The sequence below is a fragment of the Schistocerca nitens genome, chromosome 2 (genome assembly GCF_023898315.1).
Source record: "Schistocerca nitens isolate TAMUIC-IGC-003100 chromosome 2, iqSchNite1.1, whole genome shotgun sequence".
NCBI lineage: Eukaryota > Metazoa > Arthropoda > Insecta > Orthoptera > Acrididae > Schistocerca > Schistocerca nitens.
The window spans coordinates 12,951,815-12,973,659 of record NC_064615.1 but is presented as its reverse complement, the minus strand read 5'-3'; the positions used below and the strand labels follow the sequence as shown (position 1 = coordinate 12,973,659).

Genomic DNA, 21,845 nt, shown 5'->3' with positions numbered 1-21,845 from the left:
TCAGTAGTACTAATGGAATGTTGTCTACTCCCGGGGCCTTGTTTCGACTCAGGTCTTTCAGTGCTCTGTCAAACTCTTCACGCAGTATCTTATCTCCCATTTCATCTTCATCTACATCCTCTTCCATTTCCATAATACTGTCCTCAAGTACATCGACCTTGTATAAACCTTGTATATACTCCTTCCACCTTTCTGCCTTCCCTTCTTTGCTTAGAACTGGGTTTCCATCTGAGCTCTTGATATTCATACAAGTGGTTCTCTTCTCTCCAAAGGTCTCTTTAATTTTCCTGTAGGCAGTATCTATCTTACCCCTAGTGAGACAAGCCTCTACATCCTTACATTTGTCCTCTAGCCATCCCTGCTTAGCCATTTTGCACTTTCTGTCGATCTCATTTTTGAGACGTCTGTATTCCCTTTTGCCTGCTTCATTTACTGCATTTTTATATTTTCTCCTTTCATCAATTAAATTCAATATTTCTTCTGTTACCCAAGGATTTCTATTAGCCCTCGTCTTTTTACCTACTTGATCCTCTGCTGCCTTCACTACTTCATCCCTCAGAGCTACCCATTCTTCTTCTACTGTATTTCTTTCCCCCATTCCTGTCAATTGTTCCCTTATGCTCTCCCTGAAACTATGTTCCTTTTTGCAGAGTGTCATTGAAAGTTAACCCGTGGGGATGACTATATAAAAGGGATAGAGAATGTATGCAAAATTTAGTTTACTAACAACATTTATTTTCCCAAAACAAAGACAGACATAAGTTATGCTAAACAAGTTTTATTGTAACCTGTAAACAACTAACAGTTGGTTTAAAACCGCAGTGGACAAGGATCCTGGGTGGCAGAAGTGAGTCAAGCACCCTGGCCCTAAAGAAGGAGATAACACAATCTGAACCGATCTGTCTCTCAGCGGACTTTGATTGATAATCTACAAAGCTCTTCAATACAGGTGCTGAGAGCAAGTGGCGATTGAGATCTGTACACTCTGAGAAGGCTGGAGTGGCAGTACGTTACCCTGTCTGCTTCATGCAGTGATGTAACTTGTAGCTGGCCAGATGTGTGCAGTGGGTGTGAGACGTGAATCGATCGCGGCCACGGAAAAAATGCAAAAATCTCACGGTCTAGCGATCAGGCAGACAGATCGCAATTTACTCTCTAACAGAGCCCTGAAATCACGGTAGGTTTAAGTGTGTGACACATCCGTTCGCTGGTTGTGCCAAGGACCAATTTGGCTCACAAACACGACAGAGCGCACAAGGATACCAAACGTCAAGACTGCTAAACCAAAAACGAATAAGTGTGCACTTGGCAAATGAGTAGTCCGAGACGTTTGAAGTCACACGGTCGGTACAGTAAGAAATTCGCCACAGGCTCCCCATTCTAAGGTACTCCCAATTGAAGTGAATCTCCGAACAGGTTCCAAGCACCAATCACACATGTAAGAGCATCGACCAGAAGTCATCTTCCCAAAGTCCAGCACCTGAGAGCCTCACACTTCTCCGAAAAAAAAAAAAAAAATCCGTTTTCCCACAAAGTGCACGAACGACATCGCCTTCTCGACATCTTGAGCCAATCATAGGGCTCTAGAGGCGCTAAATCTCCCCTCCCACACGACAACACAAACTCATGTCGAACCAGGGCATGAGATAAGAAACCTGCGTCTGTGGAGAAAGAAGAAACCGCCAATTACTGGCTTTTTCAAGTTTTCACAGAGGGCGGAAGATGTTTTTCTCCGAAGTCGAGTCCCTTCCCGTGTCAACAAGCTAACAGATACAATCTTAAAGATCTTTATCTAAATCGCCTGTGCCTTGGTGCTTGTTAGTCATAGCGATGAGGTGTAATAAAGATTCTATATCTAAGGGTTTGTCAGACGCCGGAGTTTCTTATGCAACCTAGGCGCCCGCTAGAAGAGGGTCACAGCCATATTTGCAGTATCGGAGAACACGAAGACTTGTGAATTTTTATTATGCATGGCTCTGCGCACAACGCCCGGTTTACCTCTCCACTGTGTAGACGTGTCCCTTCAGTCTGTCGCCCCCAGCCCAGCCTTCCGCTGGCGCCAGTACCGGTGTAACAGCATAGTTCTGCTGACCTGTCTTCACAAGAGGCTGCTCTGTCTGCCCTGTACGGCTGTGGGCCTGTCAGGCAAGACATCCCGCCAGTTGCTTCCATCTCCCAACATGCCATTTCTACGAGCTAAGAACCATAGGAAGTGCAAAATGGCTAAGCAGGGATGGCTAGAGGGCAAATGTAAGGATGTAGAGGCTTATCTCACTAGGGGTAAGATAGATACTGCCTACAGGAAAATTAAAGAGCCCTTTGGAGAAAAGAGAACCACTTGTATGAATATCAAGAGCTCAGATGGAAACCCAGTTCTAAGCAAAGTAGGGAAAGCAGAAAGATGGAAGGAGTATATAGAGGGTCCATACAAGGGCGATGTACTTGAGGACAATATTATGGAAATGGAACAGGATGTAGATGAAGATGAAATGGGAGATACGATACTGTGTGAATGACAGAGCGCTGAAAGACCTGAGCCGAAACAAGGCCCCCGGAGTAGACAACATTCCATTATAACTACTGACGGCCTTGGGAGAGTCAGTCCTGACAAAACTCTACCATCTGGTGAGCAAGATGTATGAGACTGGCGAAATATCCTCAGACTTCAAGAAGAATATAATAATTCCAATCCCAAAGAAAGCAGGTGTTGACAGATGTGAAAATTACCGAACTATCAGTTTAATAAGTCACAGCTGCAAAATATTAACACGAATTCTTTACAGACGAATGGAAAAACTGGTAGAAGCGGACCTCGGGGAAGATCAGTTTGCATTCCGTAGAAATATTGGAACTCGAGAGGCAATATTGACCTTACGACTGATCTTAGAAGAAAGATTAAGGAAAGGCAAACCTACGTTTCTAGCATTTGTAGACTTAGAGAAAGTTTTTAACAATGTTGACTGGAATACTCTCTTTCAAATTCTGAAGGTGGCAGGGATCAGACACAGAGAGCGAAAGGCTATTTACAATTTGTACAGAAACCAGATGGCCGTTATAAGAGTCGAGCGGCACGAAAGGGAAGCAGTGGTTGGGAAGGGAGTGAGACAGGGTTGTAGCCTCTTCCCGATGTTATTCAATCTGTATAATGAGCAAGCAGTGAAGGAAACAGAAGAAAAATTCGGAGTGGGTAGTAAAATCTACGGAGAAGAAATAAAAACTTTGAGGTTCACCGACGACATTGTAATTCTGTCAGAGTCAGCAAAGGACTTGGAAGAGCACTTGAACGGAATGGACAGTGTCTTGAAAGGAGGATATAAGACGAACATCAACAAAAGCAAAACGAGGATAATGGAATGTAGTCGAATTAAGTCAGGTGATGCTGAGGGAATTAGATTAGGAAATGAAACACTTAGAGTAGTAAAGGAGTTTTGCTATTTGGGGAGCAAAATAACTGATGATGGTCGAAGTACAGAGGATACGAAATGTAGACTGGCAATGGCAAGCAATGCGTTTCTGAAGAAGAGAAATTTGATAACATCGAGTATAGATTTAAGTGTCAGGAAGTTCTTTCTGATGGTATTTGTGTGGAGTGTAGCCATGTATGGAAGTGAAACGTGGACGATAAATAGTTTGGACAAGAAGAGAATAGAAGCTTTCGAAATGTGGTGCTACAGAAGAATACTGAAGATTAGATGGGTAGATCACATAACTAATGAGGAGGTATTGAACAGAATTGGGGAGAAGAGGAGTTTGTGGCACAACTTGACAAGAAGAAGGGACCGGTTGGTAGGACACGTTCTGAGGCATCAAGGGATCTCAAATTTAGTACTGGAGGGCAGCATGGAGGGTAAAAATCGCAGAGGGAGACCAAGAGACGAATACACTAAAGAGATTCAGAAGGATGTAGGTTGCAGTAAGTACTGGGAGATGAAGAAGCTTGCACAGGATAGGGTAGCATGTAGAGCTGCATCGAACCAGTCTCAGGATTGAAGACCACAACAACAACAACAAGAACCATAAAAATACCTCATGCCTTTAGCGCTCTACCAGGGTCCATCAACGTCTGCTCAGGCCGTTAACTGTCTAGAGTCTCACTCAAGGTGCGTCAGGTTGTAATAAAATCTTAAATAATTTTCTATATACGAAAAATAGGTGAGAGAGTAACTTGTCCTCTATCATCGTGTATTTATTCTAAAGAATGTCTTTCCTGTTTGTGCATGTGACGCCACTTGATTCTGTAAGGTTTAGTGCACCAGTTGCAGTAAAGCTATTCTAATTGATATACGTGAGTTACCTATACTTTTATGCTGTAAAGCTTTATTGTGAACACTTACATTAAAGAATTTGGTGATTTGTTGAAAAGGCCATTCATGATTCATAAGCAGAAAGTATTACTAGTAGCCCAGTTGCACCAACTGTAGATCTGAATATCTGTCACGACAGTCTTTGGTTTCATATTAATCTTTTGCATTCAGTATTGTGACCTTTGCTTAATTAATGTGCCTAAATACTATGGACATCTGAGTTTTGTTGTATATTCTGTATAATGTGCACGAGACTTTGCAGATGCACATACTTTGCTATAACTTCTAACGTCAAATATTCATTTTGTTCTGGTTAAATGTCATTAAGTATATTTCATGTTCATTTTAATCTGCCAGGAAGTTCATATCAGAGCCCTCCGCAATATCCTTTCTTCCAGGGGTGCAAGTTCTGCAAGGTTCGCAGGAGAGCTTCTGTGAAGTTTGGAAGGTAGGAGACGAGGTACTGGCGGAAGTAAACCTGTGAGGACGCGGAGTGAGTCGTGCGTGGGCAGCTCAGCTGGTGGAGCATTTGTCCGTGAAAGGCGAAGGTACCGAGATCGAGTCTAGGGCCGGCACACAGTTTTAATCTGTCAGAAAGTTTCATGTCAGCTCACACTCCACTGCAGAATGAAAGTTCATTCTGGATATTTCATGTTGTTAACATTTCTTGTCTTACGGCCAATTGTTGTAAACTGTACTCTGAGATCAAACTGTTGTGATCAGCCAGAACAAGCCAGTTTTATAATTATGTGTAATGTCTAGATTTGGTCTTTCATTAATAACTGACGAATTCATATTTTGCTAGTAAAACCACCAGCACCATTAACTCCCCACTCCCACGCTCCTTACCATGTCACCGTGGTTGGACAAATGTTGTAAAGCAGGGCCTACAATGCACGGCATAGCAAACTTTACGCATGCAGCGTATGTGGGGCACGTGCAAGGCAAGGCCCGGCCTGTCACTTGTCTTTGCTCGGTTCTTTTGGAAAGCACCCAAAACATCGCGACGCTTCACTTAGCATTGCGGTGCGGCATTTTCCATTCAGCACAACTTTCTGAGCACGGTATAGTCGTAGTGTGAGCGCTCTTTACGTTTCGCTGCCTGTTCATAGCTGAAGTACTTGTACAGGTCCAGTGGCTGTTTGCGCAAAAAGAGGCAGTCTAGTGATCGATCGTCATAGCGACGTGTATTGCTATGAAACGATTTTACAGCACCATGTAGAAAGAATTTAAGCGTTAAATGACTATGAAACAGCAAAAAACTACAACTATTAACAGACCGGTTTCTTTGTTCATCTAGAAGTACGTTGTGCTCAATTTGCAGCCATGGAGTACTTGAAGAAGTTGTTAGTACAAATAGTAAAATCTTTTAAGTCACGCACAAAACTGCATTGACAACAACAGCTACAATTCGTAGTGGTACAGAGCTAACAGTATGGAGACCTCATACATTAAAGTGCATTGGTTAAAACAAGGCACATGCCTCAACGACTTTTTGATTTAAAACTTGCCGTTATTAAATTTATGAAGGAAAAAGGAGTGCAAGATCGAAAACTGGAACATGCGGAATGGACTGCTTATTTCGCATTTTAAATGGACTTGGCTGTACACCGCCCAAAGTGAGACATTGCAAGGTAACTTCTTTCTGATTTGATGGGGTTGATTTTTAAAAAATCGCGTTGTGGAAGGGACACAGTCTGACCGAAACAGTGCAGTCTCCTAAGCTCACTGACGTTAAAGAAAGCCTGCGGTCTGAAGAATTCATTGTGACCTTGCAAGAATTACAAGGATAGCTTTTTAAAGGTTTTCAGGACACTGTCAGTCTTACATCTGTTTTCGAGCTGTTTTACAAACCGTTTCCCATGTAAGTTGAAAGAGCACCAGTGCATGTGCAGATGTAGTTGACTGTCTTCCGTGGTAAGTCCAGTTTTAATGAGAAATCTTTATACGTTAAAACTGTCCAGGAGCTCAACATTGCTTTCCTCAGGTGGATTTTTTAACTCACTATAATGAGGCTGCAAAACTGGCACACTATTTCGATTCCATATATTTGTGTGAAAGACATTTTTTCGACCACGAAAGTAAAAAAGTCAAGATTACGTGGCAACATTATGCCGACTGTTTGTGCCAAACAAAATCATATTCGGTCTTCAGCGTGCCAAAAATAATTAATTAACACTGGAAACTTGTTTTGTTTGTGATCTGTGTTAATGAGAAATGTGACACATGAAACAATTTCGTACACGCTGCAACTGTACTGCCACTTAAATATGGCGCTTTAACTGTTTTCCCCTCTCCCCCTCCTAGCGCTCAGACAGCGAGGCGTGGTGATGTGGGAAATGTGAAGCCAGGCCGAGCCCTTGCCGAGCAGAAATTTCGGCAACCCATGTTCTGGAGTATCTTATTGTTGTGACAAATACGAATCGCTATCTCCCGAGCTGTGCGGAGTGATGACACATGACTAGGAATCTCAGAAACATTTTCACAGCAAATAATGACGGTATATGTTGTAAAAGGGTAGGTTTGGAACTTCTTTCCCTCATGAAGACTTTAGTGGACTTACAAATATCAGTATATTTAATGTAAATTCACAAATTTACAGTTATCAACCAATTTTTCTGTTACACACACACACACACACACACACACACACACATACATAGTACGTTGTTATGTATGACATTCATCAATGTCGGCTGAAAGAAAATAGATACAACATATTAAATAGTGACCTGCTGTACGTAAGAAAGTGAAGGTAGTAGGTGATGCACGTGGAAGTCTTTCAGGTATTGCAGCACAGTTATGGAAATAGGAATAGAGCATCCCATACTAATATTGTTGTAGATGATTTGTAGTATCTTACCTGTTTCGATGGCAAAATAAATGTCATTTTCGTCCTTTTCGTTTAGTCGCTTGCCACCAAGCTATTGTGAGATGAAGCTGTTTACTTGAGTAGCATTATGCAGTTTCATATTTTGTTCGCCAAGCAAATTTCAGCTGCACTATAAATGTAGCTATTTAGTTTTCTACCTAGGTATACTGGTGTGCAAGCTTTAGATGTAGTTCCGATTTCTTTCAGACTGCTGGGTTCTCTCGTATGTGCTGCTGCTGGTATTGGCGCACAGCTCCTTTGCCTCCAAGATACTGGTCATCGCTCCGTCGCCGTCCATAAGTCACCAGAAACCGTTTCATATCCTAACTGAGGCTTTACTTCAACGAGGTCACGAGATCACATTTTTCACTCCGAATCCTCTAAAGGTAAGTTTGCATAAAAGCTCGTTTTAAGAAAGCTGCAGTATAGTCTACCGTAGTGATATCCTGTAGAGAATCTAGTCCCGTAACATCTTATGTATGATAAACCGGCGCCGGCCGATGTGGTCGAGCGGTTCTAGGCGCTTCTGTCTGGAAGCGCGCGACCGCTATGTTCGCAGGTTCGAATCCTGTCTCAGGCATGGATGTGTGTGACGTCCTTAGGTTAGTTAGGTTTAAGTAGTTCTAAGTTCTAGGGGACTGATGACCTCAGATGTTGAGTCCCACAGTGCTCAGAGCCATTTGAACCATTTTGATAAACCTGCAACGTACGCGAGATAATGGATGTGTGAGTAACATTCAGGAAGTTTCATTTCTGGGCAGTCAGATATAAAACATCTTAGCAGAGGATGATTGCAAGGTTAGGTCTGAACGTTCCGCTGATGACAACGTCATTACAGATGGAGCATAGGTTCGGAATGCGGTATGATGGGTCTGGAACTCGGCTGGCTTTGTTTTCAAAGGAGTCATCCCTCAATCTGCCTTTATCGATATAGCAAAGATATCAAAGTGAATGGACGGACGGGATTTCAACCACACTGCCTCCATGCTTGCATTTAGGCAGCATCACGCTCAAATATGTGTTATATTGTCGTATTACTCGTCTGGTCGTAAATTAAATGCAAACAATCTCACAAGTCAAATCTCTTTGTGTATATTATCCTTCAGCGGATTTTCATCGAAGGCAAAGTATTCATTTCTCTTGTCTCCGTCGCGTTGCAAGAACTGTTATGAAGCGTCGCCACAGTTGTTGATATTATTTCACCAGACGTCCCTGATAAGAATGGTACCAGATCTGAAAGTTCCTCGAATTACACGTGAAGCGGGCTATGAAAAGTCTTAAATTCGATGCAAAATAAACCGACGATTTTTCTGCAGCTGTGGTACGTTCAGTGTTGGCAGAACTGTAGCGGTATTAAGTCGTCCATAGACATCCAAGTATTCCACATAGATCGTCGATCTGGAAAAAATGACTACGTTGGTAAGAACCACCCACCTATCAATGGGGTTGGTTGGCGACGAAAAAGTAGTGTAGCCCGCGATGAGTGAATGCCTTTACTTTAGTCATCCGGCTATTGACAGTGAGATCACTGAGAGACCTGCTAGCAGCATGGTCACCGATGGTATCTGTACTTTCGGACATGTTCGAAAGATCAGATACCATCTACATATATACACTACTGGCCATTAAAATTGCTACACCAAGAAGAAATGGAGATGATAAACGGGTATTCACTGGACAAATATATTATACTAGAACTGACATGTGATTACAGTTTCACACAATTTGGGTGCATAAATCCTGAGAAATCAGTACCCATAACAACCACCTCTGGCCGTAATAACGGCCTTGATACGACTGGGAACTAAGCCAAACAGAGCTTGAATGGCGTGTACAGGTACAGCTGCCCATGCAGTTTCAACACGATACCACAGTTCACCAAGAGTAGTGACTGGCGTATTGTGACGAGCCAGTTGCTCGGCCACCCTTGACCAGACGTATTCAGTTGGTGAAAGATCTGGAGAATGTGTTGGCCAGGGCAGCAGTCGAACGTTTTCTGTATCCAGAAAGGCCCGTACAGCACCTGGAACATGCGATCGTGCATTATCCTGCTGAAATGTAGGGCTTCGAAGGGATCGAAAGAAGGGTAGAGCCACGGGTCGTAACACATCTTAAATGTAACGTCCACTGTTCAAAGCGCTGTCAATGTGAACAAGAGGTGGCCGAGACGTGTAACCAATGGCACTGCATACCATCACGCCGGGTGATACGCCAGTATGGCGATGTCGAATACACGCTTCCAACGTGCGTTAACCACGATGTCACCAAACCCGGATGCGAATGATGATGCTGTAAACATAACCTGGATTCACCCGAAAAAATAACGTTTTGCCATTCGTGCAACCAGGTTTGTTGTTGAGTACACCATCGCAGGCGCTCCTGTGTGTGATGCAGCGTCAAGAGGGTAACCGCAGCCATAGTCTCCGAGCTGACAGTCCGTGCTACTGCAAACGTCGTCGAACTGTTCGTGCAGATGGTTGTTGTCTTGCAAACGTCCCCATGTGTTGACGCGGGGATCGAGACGTGGCTGCACGATCCGTTACAGCCATGCGGATAAGACGCCTGTCATCTCGACTGCTAGTGATACGAGGCCGTTGGGATCCAGCACGGCGTTCCGTATTACCCTCCTGAACTCACCGAATGTATATTCTGCTAACAGTCATTGTATCTCGACCAACGTGAGCAGCTATGTTGCAATACGATAAACCGCAATCGCGATAGGCTACAATCCGACCTTTATCAAAGTCGGAAGGTTCGCATTTCTCCTCCTTACACGAGGCATCACAACAACGGTTCACCAGGCAACGCCGGTCAACTGCTGTTTGTGTATGAGAAATCGGTTGGAAACTTTCCTCAAGTGAGCACGTTGTAGGTGTCGCCACCGGCGCCAACCTTATGTGAATGCTCTGAAAAGCTAATCATTTGCATATCACAGCATCTTCTTCCTGTCGTTTAAATTTCGCGTCATCTTCGTGGTGTAGCAATTTAAATGGCCAGTAGTGTATAAAGGAGAAGAGTTTATTGCTTTCTACGTTTCCGCTGTTCGTGCTGTAAACCTGCCGCATAAATCGCTACATTTTAAAGTATTACTCCTTTACTACTAAATGTAATCGTGACACATTTTTCAGACAGTATTCACATATACCGTCGAATTTACCAGAAAAATAATATCTTGTACGTCACTTGGTTCAGTAGCTACGCCCTAATCGATATATAGCAGAGATCTCAATCTGAATGGCTGGGCTGGATTTGAACCACTGTACTTCTTCACTTCCTTTCAGGCCGCATCACGTTGCAGTACCCGTTGCATTCTCGTACTGCTCTCTGTTGGATCTTCTCTCTGTCTTCTGTCAACCCTATCTGGTACGGATCCCACACCGGTGAGCAGTATTCAAGCAATGGGCGAACAAATGTACTGTAACCTACTTCCTTTGTTTTCGGACTCCATTTCCTTAGGATTCAGTATGTTATCACCACGAGTCGCTTCTCTGCTTAACTGCTCAAGGTAGTTTTCAGATTACGCACTTAAAAAAATTTCACCGGATTCCACCCCGCGAGCGAGGCTTTCCGCCTTCACCAACTCCGCCAACCGCCTGTAGGAACTGAGGATGACCTCTGAACCGAAACGGCGGGAGTCTTTGGTGCCGACATGAGAAACAATTTGCAGTCGGGTGCACCCAGTGCTCTCTATCGCCGCCGGCAGGCCTCCTCCACATCTCGGATGAGAGCCCCCGGCAAGCAGACAGAGTGAACACTGGCCTTCTTCCCCGAACTTTCCGCTATTTCCCTAAGGTGCTGTATCACCCGCCTAACGTCTGAGCTACCAATCACTAATAAACCCCTCCCCCCGTGTACCTGCTCGGACCTTGCTGAAGGAGCGGCCACATGTCCACTCACAGGCAGAGCGGGCGATACCACACGGCCAGCCTCCACATTGACCCTCCGCCTCGTGCGACGCGAACGCCATTGAACTCACCACTCCCCTTGGGGAGAGGGTGGCCCAACCGCGCCCGGTACCCGCGAAGATGTCTCGACAGCAGAGACAGTGGGTGAGGCCTGTGGTGTACCATGCGACGCACCAGACTCCCCACTGCCGCTACACTCCGAGGCGCCAGCCTGAAGACGGCTGACCGCGGCCATCAACACGTTCAGCTGTTCGCGAACAGTGGCCAGCTCCTCATGCGTCCGTACACAGCAGTCACACATCCTATCCATCCTAAGAAATCAACAATTTACTGTAGAGAGTTAATCAACTTTTAACTAGACCGCTAATTCACTAAAGGCGCCTGATAGCTGACTAAACTGTAATTACTAGACACTTATTTTTGGGAACAATGCAAATAAGTACTACCTGTCTCTGGACTGTATTGAAAACAAAAACTAAATCAGTGGAACACGATTACTATTACTCGAAAATTAAAGTTTCCTAAAAGCAAAAACACACGGAAAAAGAAGAAACAAGTAAGAAAAACATAGTTAATACTTAAATTTACGTAGTTTGCTGCACGGGAGATGTGAAGCACACGGCAGTTACGACGACATACTTCGCAAACAGCAGTCACATACGCAATTGCTTGTATCTACAAATTCTATCATTTTACAGTTCGTTGCTCAGGAGATACGACGTCATAAACATTGAGCTGCCAGAAAGTGAAACTGCTGGACGAAATTTGAAAGACACAGGAGTGCAAATGCGCGTGAAGTTTTGTTAAAAATGTGTGAAATACACACTCCTGGAAATGGAAAAAAGAACACATTGACACCGGTGTGTCAGACCCACCATACTTGCTCCGGACACTGCGAGAGGGCTGTACAAGCAATGATCACACGCACGGCACAGCGGACACACCAGGAACCGCGGTGTTGGCCGTCGAATGGCGCTAGCTGCGCAGCATTTGTGCACCGCCGCCGTCAGTGTCAGCCAGTTTTCCGTGGCATACGGAGCTCCATCGCAGTCTTTAACACTGGTAGCATGCCGCGACAGCGTGGACGTGAACCGTATGTGCAGTTGACGGACTTTGAGCGAGGGCGTATAGTGGGCATGCGGGAGGCCGGGTGGACGTACCGCCGAATTGCTCAACACGTGGGGCGTGAGGTCTCCACAGTACATCGATGTTGTCGCCAGTGGTCGGCGGAAGGTACACGTGCCCGTCGACCTGGGACCGGACCGCAGCGACGCACGGATGCACGCCAAGACCGTAGGATCCTACGCAGTGCCGTAGGGGACCGCACCGCCACTTCCCAGCAAATTAGGGACACTGTTGCTCCTGGGGTATCGGCGAGCACCATTCGCAACCGTCTCCATGAAGCTGGGCTACGGTCCCGCACACCGTTAGGCCGTCTTCCGCTCACGCTCCAACATCGTGCAGCCCGCCTCCAGTGGTGTCGCGACAGGCGTGAATGGAGGGACGAATGGAGACGTGTCGTCTTCAGCGATGAGAGTCGCTTCTGCCTTGGTGCCAATGATGGTCGTATGCGTGTTTGGCGCCGTGCAGGTGAGCGCCACAATCAGGACTGCATACGACCGAGGCACACAGGGCCAACACCCGGCATCATGGTGTGGGGAGCGATCTCCTACACTGGCCGTACACCACTGGTGATCGTCGAGGGGACACTGAATAGTGCACGGTACATCCAAACCGTCATCGAACCGATCGTTCTACCATTCCTAGACCGGCAAGGGAACTTGCTGTTCCAACAGGACAATGCACGTCCGCATGTATCCCGTGCCACCCAACGTGCTCTAGAAGGAGTAAGTCAACTACCCTGGCCAGCAAGATCTCCGGATCTGTCCCCCATTGAGCATGTTTGGGACTGGATGAAGCGTCGTCTCACGCGGTCTGCACGTCCAGCACGAACGCTGGTCCAACTGAGGCGCCAGGTGGAAATGGCATGGCAAGCCGTTCCACAGGACTACATCCAGCATCTCTACGATCGTCTCCATGGGAGAATAGCAGCCTGCATTGCTGCGAAAGGTGGATATACACTGTACTAGTGCCGACATTGTGCATGCTCAGTTGCCTGTGTCTATGTGCCTGTGGTTCCGTCAGTGTGATCATGTGATGTATCTGACCCCAGGAATGTGTCAATAAAGTTTCCCCTTCCTGGGACAATGAATTCACGGTGTTCTTATTTCAATTTCCAGGAGTGTACTAAATTACACAACCTAAAAGAAATTGACGGTAATTGCAAGTGGGTAAGGGGGAGGCGTGTTGTTGTTGTTGTTGTTGTGGTCTTCAGTCCTGAGACTGGTTTGATGCAGCTCTCCATGCTACTCTATCCTGTGCAAGCTTCTTCATCTCCCAGTACGTACTGCAACCTACATCCTTCTGAATCTGCTTAGCGTATTCATCTCTTGGTCTCCCTCTACGATTTTTACCCTCCACGCTGCCCACAAATGCTAAATTTGTGATCCCTTGATGCCTCAGACCATGTCCTACCAACCGATCCCTTCTTCTAGTCAAGTTGTGCCACAAACTCATCTTCTCCACAATTCTATTCAGTATCTCCTCATTAGTTATGTGATGTACCCATCTAATCTGCAGCATTCCTCTCTAGCACCACATTTCGAAAGCTTCTATTCTCTTCTTGTCTAAACTATCTATCGTCCACGTTTCACTTCCATACATGGTTACACTCCATACAAATACTTTCAGAAACGACTTCCTGTCATTTAAATCTATACTCGATGCTAACAAATTTTTCTTCTTCAGAAACGCTTTCCTTGCCATTGCCAGTCTACATTTTATATCCTCTCTACTTCGACCATCATCAGTTATTTTGCTCCCCAAATAGCAAAACTCCTTTACTACTTTAAGTCTCTCATTTCCTAATCTAATTCCCTCAGCATCACCCGACTTAATTCGACTACATTCCATTATCCTTGTTTTGCTTTTATTGATGTTCATCTTATGCCCTCCTTTCAAGACACTGTCCATTCTGATCAAATGCTCTTCCAAGTCTTTTGCTGTCTCTGACAGAATTACAATGTCATCGGCGAACCTCAAAGTTTTTATTTCTTCTCCATGGATTTTAATACCTACCCCGAACTTTTCTTTTGTTTCCTTCATTTCTTGCTCAATATACAGATTGAATAACATCGGAGACAGGCTACAGCCCTGTCTCACTCCCTTCCCAACCGCTGCTTCCCTTTCATGCCCTTCGACTCTTATAACTGCCATCTGCTTTCTGTACAAATTGTAAATAGCCTTTCGCTCCCGGTTTTTTACCCCTGCCACCTTCATAATTTGAAAGAGAGTATTCCAATCAACATTGTCAAAAGTTTTCTGTAAGTCTACAAATGCTAGAAACGTAAGTTTGCCTTTCCTTAATCTTTCTACTAAGATAAGTCGTAGGGTCAGTATTGCCTCACGTGTTCCAACATTTCTACGGAATCCAAACTGATCTTCCCAGAGGTCGGCTTATATTAGTTTTTTCATTCGTCTGTAAAGAATTCGCGTTAGTATTTTGCAGCTGTAACATATTAATCTGATAGTTCGGTAATTTTCACATATGTCAACTATTATGTGACCCTACCAGAGTAGTTCGATAAAAAACTAATGTTCTGCATTGTAGAGTAAAACTTGTACAAAAATGGAAACAAACCGTGGGTTTATGTTTCGGCTCTACTGAGGTGTACGCTTCTGAAAGAACTGTGAGGTTGGTCAGGCAAGGGAGAAGGGGGGAGGGAGGTATCGGAGGGGATAACGAAACCAAAAAATCGGGGTTCAGCTCCAAGGGTAAAATAAAAATTTGCTATTGCTGAAAAGTTGACAGTGACATCATACGGTTGTGATGATTAGAAGTTTGTGTTAATGTCAATGTTCTGTGAGGAATATGTACGTTCTTTGCAGGTATCTCACGAGAATCTCACGGAAATTGACCTATCTGCAACTTACAAAGTTCCCAAGGAGATTAATTTTGTGGCCTGGGCTTCCATGTCACCCGTGGAAACTCTGAACCTGATTATGGACTTAGGAGGTGACGCGGTACGAATGCAACTGAGTGAGCCAGTGGTGCAGGATTTTATCAGGTAAGTCTTTCCCACACATTCAGAATAAATTCTGGTCGTATGTAAAGTACACAAGCGGCTAGACGCAGTCAATACTTCCTGCGCAGTGCCGACGGTACTGTTACCGACGACTGCGCCGCTAAAGCGGAGTTATTGAACGCAGTTTTCCGAAATTCCTTCACCAGGGAAGACGAACGGAATATTCCAGAATTTGAAACACGAACAGCTGCTAGCATGAGTTTCTTAGAAGTAGATAGCGTAGGGGCTGCGAAACAAATCGCTTGATAGGGCAAGTCTTCAGGTCCAGATTGTATACCGATTAGGTTCCTTTCAGATTACGCTGATACAATATCTCCCTACTTAGCAATCATATACAACCGCTCGCTCACCGATAGATCTGTACCTACAGATTGGAAAATTGCGCAGGTCGCACTAGTGTTTAAGAAGGGTATTAGGAGTAATCCATCGAACTACAGACCTATATCATTGACGTCGGTTTGCAGTAGGGTTTTGGAGCATATAATGTATTCAAACATTATGAATCACCTCGAAGGGAACGATCTATTGATACGTAATCAGCATGGTTTCAGAAAACATCGTTCTTGTGCAACGCAGCTAGCTCTTTATTAGCACGAAGTAATGGCCGCTATAGACAGGGGATCTGAAGTTGATTCCGTATTTCTAGATTTCCGGAAAGCTTTTGACACCGTTCCTCACAAGCGACTTCTAATCAAGCTGTGGGCCTATGGGGTATCGTCTCAGTTGTGCGACTGGAATCGTGATTTCCTGTCAGGAAGGTCGCAGTTCGTAGTAATAGACGGCAAATCATCGAGTAAAACTGAAGTGATATCAGGTGTTCCCCAGGGAAGCGTCCTGGGACTTCTGCTGTTCCTGATCTATATAAATGACCTGGGTGACAATCTGAGTAGTTCTCTTTGGTTGTTCGCAGATGATGCTGTAATCTACCGTCTAGTAAGGTCATCCGAAGACCAGTATCAGTTGCAAAGCGATTTAGAAAAGATTGCTGTATGGTGTGGCAGGTGGCAGTTGACGCCAAATAACGAAAAGTGTGAGGTGATCCACATGAGTTCCAAAAGAAATCCGTTGGAATTCGATTACTCGATAAATAGTACAATTCTCAAGGCTGTCAATTCAACTAAGTACCTGGGTTTTAAAATTACGAACAACTTCAGTTGGAAAGACCACATAGATAATATTGTGGGGAAGGCGAGCCAAAGGTTGCGTTTCATTGGCAGGACACTTAGAAGATGCAACAAGTCCACTAAAGAGACAGATTACACTACACTCGTTCGTCCTCTGTTAGAATATTGCTGCGCGGTGTGGGATCCTTACCAGGTGGGATTGACGGAGGACATCGAAAGGGTGCAAAAAAGGGCAGCTCGTTTTGTATTATCACGTAATAGGGGAGAGAGTGTGGCAGATATGATACGCGAGTTGGGATGGAAGTCATTAAAGCAAAGACGTTTTTCGTCGCGGCAGATCTATTTACGAAATTTCAATCACCAACTTTCTCTTCCGAATGCGAAAATATTTTGTTGAGCCCAACCTACATAGGTAGGAATGATCATCAAAATAAAATAAGAGAAATCAGAGCTCGAACAGAAAGGTTTAGGTGTTCGTTTTTCCCGCGCGCTGTTCGGGAGTGGAATGGTAGAGAGATAGTATGATTGTGGTTCGATGAACCCTCTGCCAAGCACTTAAATGTGAATTGCAGAGTAGTCATGTAGATGTAGACGTAGATGTAGATATATAGCTAGAACGCCTGTTTCTTGGTAGCATCACCCTCAAGATCTCGTGCAGAAACAGAATACCACTATCATCTCTGTAAGAACGATCTCCGCTGTCTGTGACACTGAATCGCGAAGACCTGTGTGCTTACTTTTACTCTATTATATCGAATGATGTTATATTTTGTAGCAACTCATGGAGCGCACCAAGAATATTGCTAGCCCAGGAAAGGGTGGTCAGGATGATCTGTGCTCGCAGCTGCCAAGCTTCGTCCATGTTTTTGTTTTGGTCTCCCAATTTCAACTCTGTTTACCCTTTACGCATATTCCATAATTCGGTTGTTGTTGACTTAGTCAGAAAGAAACTTCGAAAAATTGGACGGAAAAACGATATTCACTAGGATAACCCTTTCTTAAGCGCACTACAAAACGATATGTTCTACTTAGGAGTTTCCAGCAGTCTGAAGATAAAAATCTTTTCACATTCCTTCTATTCTGTACATCACAGCGCCACAGTACCATAGAAATTTTTCCGTAACATTTTTTTATTCTTATATTCTCTCACAATTTTTCGTGTTTTATTAATTATTTTATTCCTGTACTTGAAAATTTTCTAAGTAGCATACTATAAACTATGCACAGACTCCTTCCATGACCAAGAAGCTTTCCATCACGTGGTCCCACGGAATCCGTTAAATAAACAAGTAAAACCAAAGACAGATTAAGGACGTACATTATGTGAAGAGATTCAGCAGTCTTGGATCTGTTACACACACTTCATTTGCAGTCATATTTGCAGAATTCCCGAAGTGACCGCTTTCTGTGCATAAGACCATACGGCCGTTGATCATCACATAGTGGTGCAGTGGGATGCTTCTCTTTGTTACAAAAAGGGCTCAAAACACGGACGATCGCCCTTGTTACCTTTACTGGGGATAGAATTTCGTCGCTTTACCCTTAAGTGCCTTTTAAAATTAAAATAAATGAATAAATTTTCCCCTAATGATAATGATCAGCATTGCAAATATTAACTGTGCTGTGCTTAGGAACAAACTACGATAAATACCGAGTCACAGCACAGTATTTTGTTCCTAATAATGGTTAATGTATTCAAATATTGACATTAATTCGATGAGTGGTGAAACCAACTACTCTATTCAGTCGTTAGAAATTGAGTCGAGAGCCCAGTAAAGCCGTATAAAATTAAAGAATTTAAAACAGCTCGTGAAACGCATGCTGTGTTCATGGCTAAAGGTTAGCCTAAATGAAGATAAATCGCGTATCTTCTCACACCTAAACAGGGTCGCACCTACACACAACGCTACAACCCAAGCGTCGATCAGTAGCAGAAAAAATCTAGGGCTCTACAGGCCAACCTGAGTCAAAGTCCAACTTCAGTGTACAGATTCAGACTCCCAAACCTACTTCAGCCGAAACATTGACAAGTTCAGCCGATCCGCTAGCAGAAAATAATCATAATCCAAACTAGCGCCGAATTATTTTTAGTTCACAGTGAATTTGCACGAAGTACTGCTGTCCTACTACCAACGACCCAAAAAACTTCTGTCTTCCAACACGCGGCCGGACAATGTTGAGAATCAGGTAGATCTGGGCCAACGAAATGGTTCCGAACACTTTGCTCGAGCAAGATGGCCACAGTACTTCTATAGTCTCGGTTCACCCCTTCCCGGAAAAATACAATACCTACGTCACTTACGACTATCATAGTTTCACCAACTTAACTTCCACCTTTTGATACATAAGTAACATCCTCATTGTAGCATTACATGGGTCCCAAAATTCTAGTTCGTATCGATATTTTACATTTAATTCTACATGCAATATTTCATCCTGTATTTAAGATTAAATAACTGCAAAGCTTCCTTGCAGTGCTCGTAAACTGTTCATACTCTTCATGCTGTCAAAAACTGCAATTACAGATATGACACCATTTCCTCATCAGATCTGTACGCTTCTTCCCAGTGCACTATTTAGAATTGAGATATCTGTAACAGGTCACGAATTATGGAAAAAACAATGCTATTTTAAAGGAAGTTAATGAAGCACCCAATAAAAGTTATAAGTCTTAATAACCAAGGATGGAAATGGAAATGAGCGTTTGGCGTCATTGGCCGGGAGGCCCCTTGCGGGGCAGGTCCGGCCGCCTCGGTGCAGGTCTTATTACATTAGACGCCACATTGGGCAACCTGCACGCCGGACGGGGATGAAAAGATGATGAACACAACACAACACGCTGCCCCTGAGCGGCGAAACTCCCCGACGCAGCCGGGATTCGAACCCGCGCCCGTAAAATGACAATTCTTCACACTGACCATTCAGCGATCGGGGCTGACAAGATTAAGGATAGAACGTAGTGTGTATCGATCTCCGCTAATGCATACCGTCCTTCTGGACGTGCACTTGTCTAGCGTCAGATTTTATATCAATTTTGAATTAAAGTCTAATTAAAATGCTTGACGCAGCTTAATTTATTACGACACAGAACATCTGAATACACTCTCTCCAGTCACATCAACATGGCCACCTGCCAAAATCCTGAGTTAACCTTTTCCAGCGCGGACCGCAGCGAGACGTACAGGAGGAGAGTGAATGAGTTTCTGGAAGCGAGCCGGACGCGCTGTGGACCAACACTGACGTCAGTGCCATTTCCAGCTCGGCGGAGGGTCCGTGGTGTGAACAGCCGTATCGAAGTGGCCCCACAGGTTCTTAATGGGGGAATTTGGTGATGAGTCAGCTGAGGCAAACTCATCCTGGTGCTCGTCTAGCCACGCACGAACACTAAAAGTTGTCAGACACGTCGCATTGTCCTGCTGGTAGATGCCATGGTGCGGAGGGAAAACAAACAGCACGTGAGGATGGATGTACTTGTGTTGACCCATTGCGCCTTCCAGAATGATGAGATCACCTTAGGAATGCCACGAAGCCACCGAGCGAGATGGCGCAGTTGTTAGCACATTCGACTTACATACGGGAGGACGCCGGTTCGAACCCGCGTCCTTCCATCTGATTTAGGTTTCCCGTGATTTCCCTTAATCGCTTCAGGCAAATGCCGGGATGGTTCCTTTGAAAGGACACGGCCGACGTCCCACATCCTACCCTAATCCAATTGGAACGATGATCTCGCCTTTCGGTTGTTGTTGCTGTTGTTGTTGTGATATTCAGTCCTGAGACTGGTTTGATGGAGCTCTCCATGCTACTCTATCCTGTGCAAGTTTCTTCATCTCCCAGTACCTACTGCAACCTACATCCTTCTGAATCTGCTTAGTGCATTCATCTCTTGGTCTCCGTCTACGATTTTTACCCTCCACGTTGCCCTCCAATACTAAATTTGTGATCCCTCGATGCCTCAGAACATGTCCTACCAACCGGTCCCTTCTTCTTGTCAAGTTGTGCCACAAACTCCTCTTCTCCACAATTCTGTTCAGTACCTCCTCATTAGTTATGTGATCTACCCATCTAATCTTCAGCATTCTTTTGTAGCACCACATTTCGAAAGCTTCTATTCTCTTCTTGTCCAAACTATTTATCGTCCACGTTTCACTTCCATACATGGCTACACTCCATACAAATACTTTCAGAAACTACTTCCTGACACTTAAATCTATACTCGATGCTAACAAATTTCTCTTCTTCAGAAACACTTTCCTTGCCATTGGCAGTCTACATTTTATATCCTCTCTACTTCGACCATCATCAGTTATTTTGCACCCCAAATAGCAAAACTCCTTTAAGTGTCTCAATTGCTAATCTAATACCCTCAGCATCTCCCGACTTAATTCGACTACATTCCATTATCATCGTTTTGCTTTTGTTGATGATCATCTTATATCCTCCTTTCAAGACACTGTACCTTTCGGTACCCTCCCCTAAATCAGCCAACTACAATCAACAGTCACGAAACCATTCCCCAGAACTTACTGCTCCCTCCTCTGTTCTGGACCCCTCAGACGATGGTTGCAGGGTGTTTGCTTTCAGAAAGTTCACGCCAGTGAAGTGTAAAATGTGATTTGTCTCAAACGGGCACCCGTCGCCAAGCTGTAGACCTTTTAGTCCACAGTGAATTTGTACGAAGTACTGCTGTCCCACTACCAACGACCCAAAAAACTTTTGTCTTCCAACACGCAGTAGCCCCTTCCTTGAAAATCTTGTAGGTGCTCCTGTCTTTAAGTCGTAAAAACATTGTTCCAATCTTGACGACACCACATGAAACTTTCACTTGAATCCAAATTCATTTGTGGTGTTAATATATCTATCAGCTCTTTTCTTAAGATAAAAAATAGGTCCTTATGCTCGAGCATAGTAACCACAAAAGGCTTGTAGGGTGTCGCATTTTCCTTTAGTTTCACGTGTCACTCTGTCGTTCTTCCAGTCTCTTACGTCTTCAATCTGCACAAAATCTATGTCACACGCTGCACATAATCACAAATCTTTGTTCTACTTATCTCCCTTTAGCCTCAGAAGTGGGCCGGCACACACCGCTCATACTGTTTTTCGCGTCTTACGTTTATTACTAGAAATGCTCGTAGCGCTTAGCCCTCTTTTCAGATTGTTGGCAGCGACACTTAGCTTAGTTCCTCGGGTAAAAAAAATATTTTTTTGGCACTAAGCCCCTTACTGGTTCCCCCACCCTCCAATTGTCTTGTATCAGATATTATATAAATTTTTAACTAAAATACAATTTAAATGCATCTCACAGTCTAATTATGCAGCAAATCCTTTTGACTATATCAATCTTCTCGCCTAACTGAGAGCTACAGACTGAGTTTCCGATCTCTTTTGTACATTAAATAAGGAAAAAGTTGCGTAAAATTTGCAGATTCAGGTGACAATAAATTTCTCGGCGATGCAACATTTTACATATTCTGATTATAACTTTAAATCTGCACGTC

General features: G+C 44.2%; 1 protein-coding gene across 1 annotated transcript in view; it reads left to right on the top strand.

The window, feature by feature from the left end:
- LOC126235672 (UDP-glucosyltransferase 2-like) overlaps nt 1-21,845 on the top strand; it is a 77,810-nt gene that overhangs the window by 15,972 nt on the left and 39,993 nt on the right. Inside the window, exons 2-3 of the mRNA XM_049944397.1 lie at nt 7,384-7,562; nt 15,030-15,208. Coding sequence (XP_049800354.1) covers nt 7,384-7,562; nt 15,030-15,208 — 358 coding nt within the window. The remainder of the gene's footprint in view (nt 1-7,383; nt 7,563-15,029; nt 15,209-21,845) is intronic.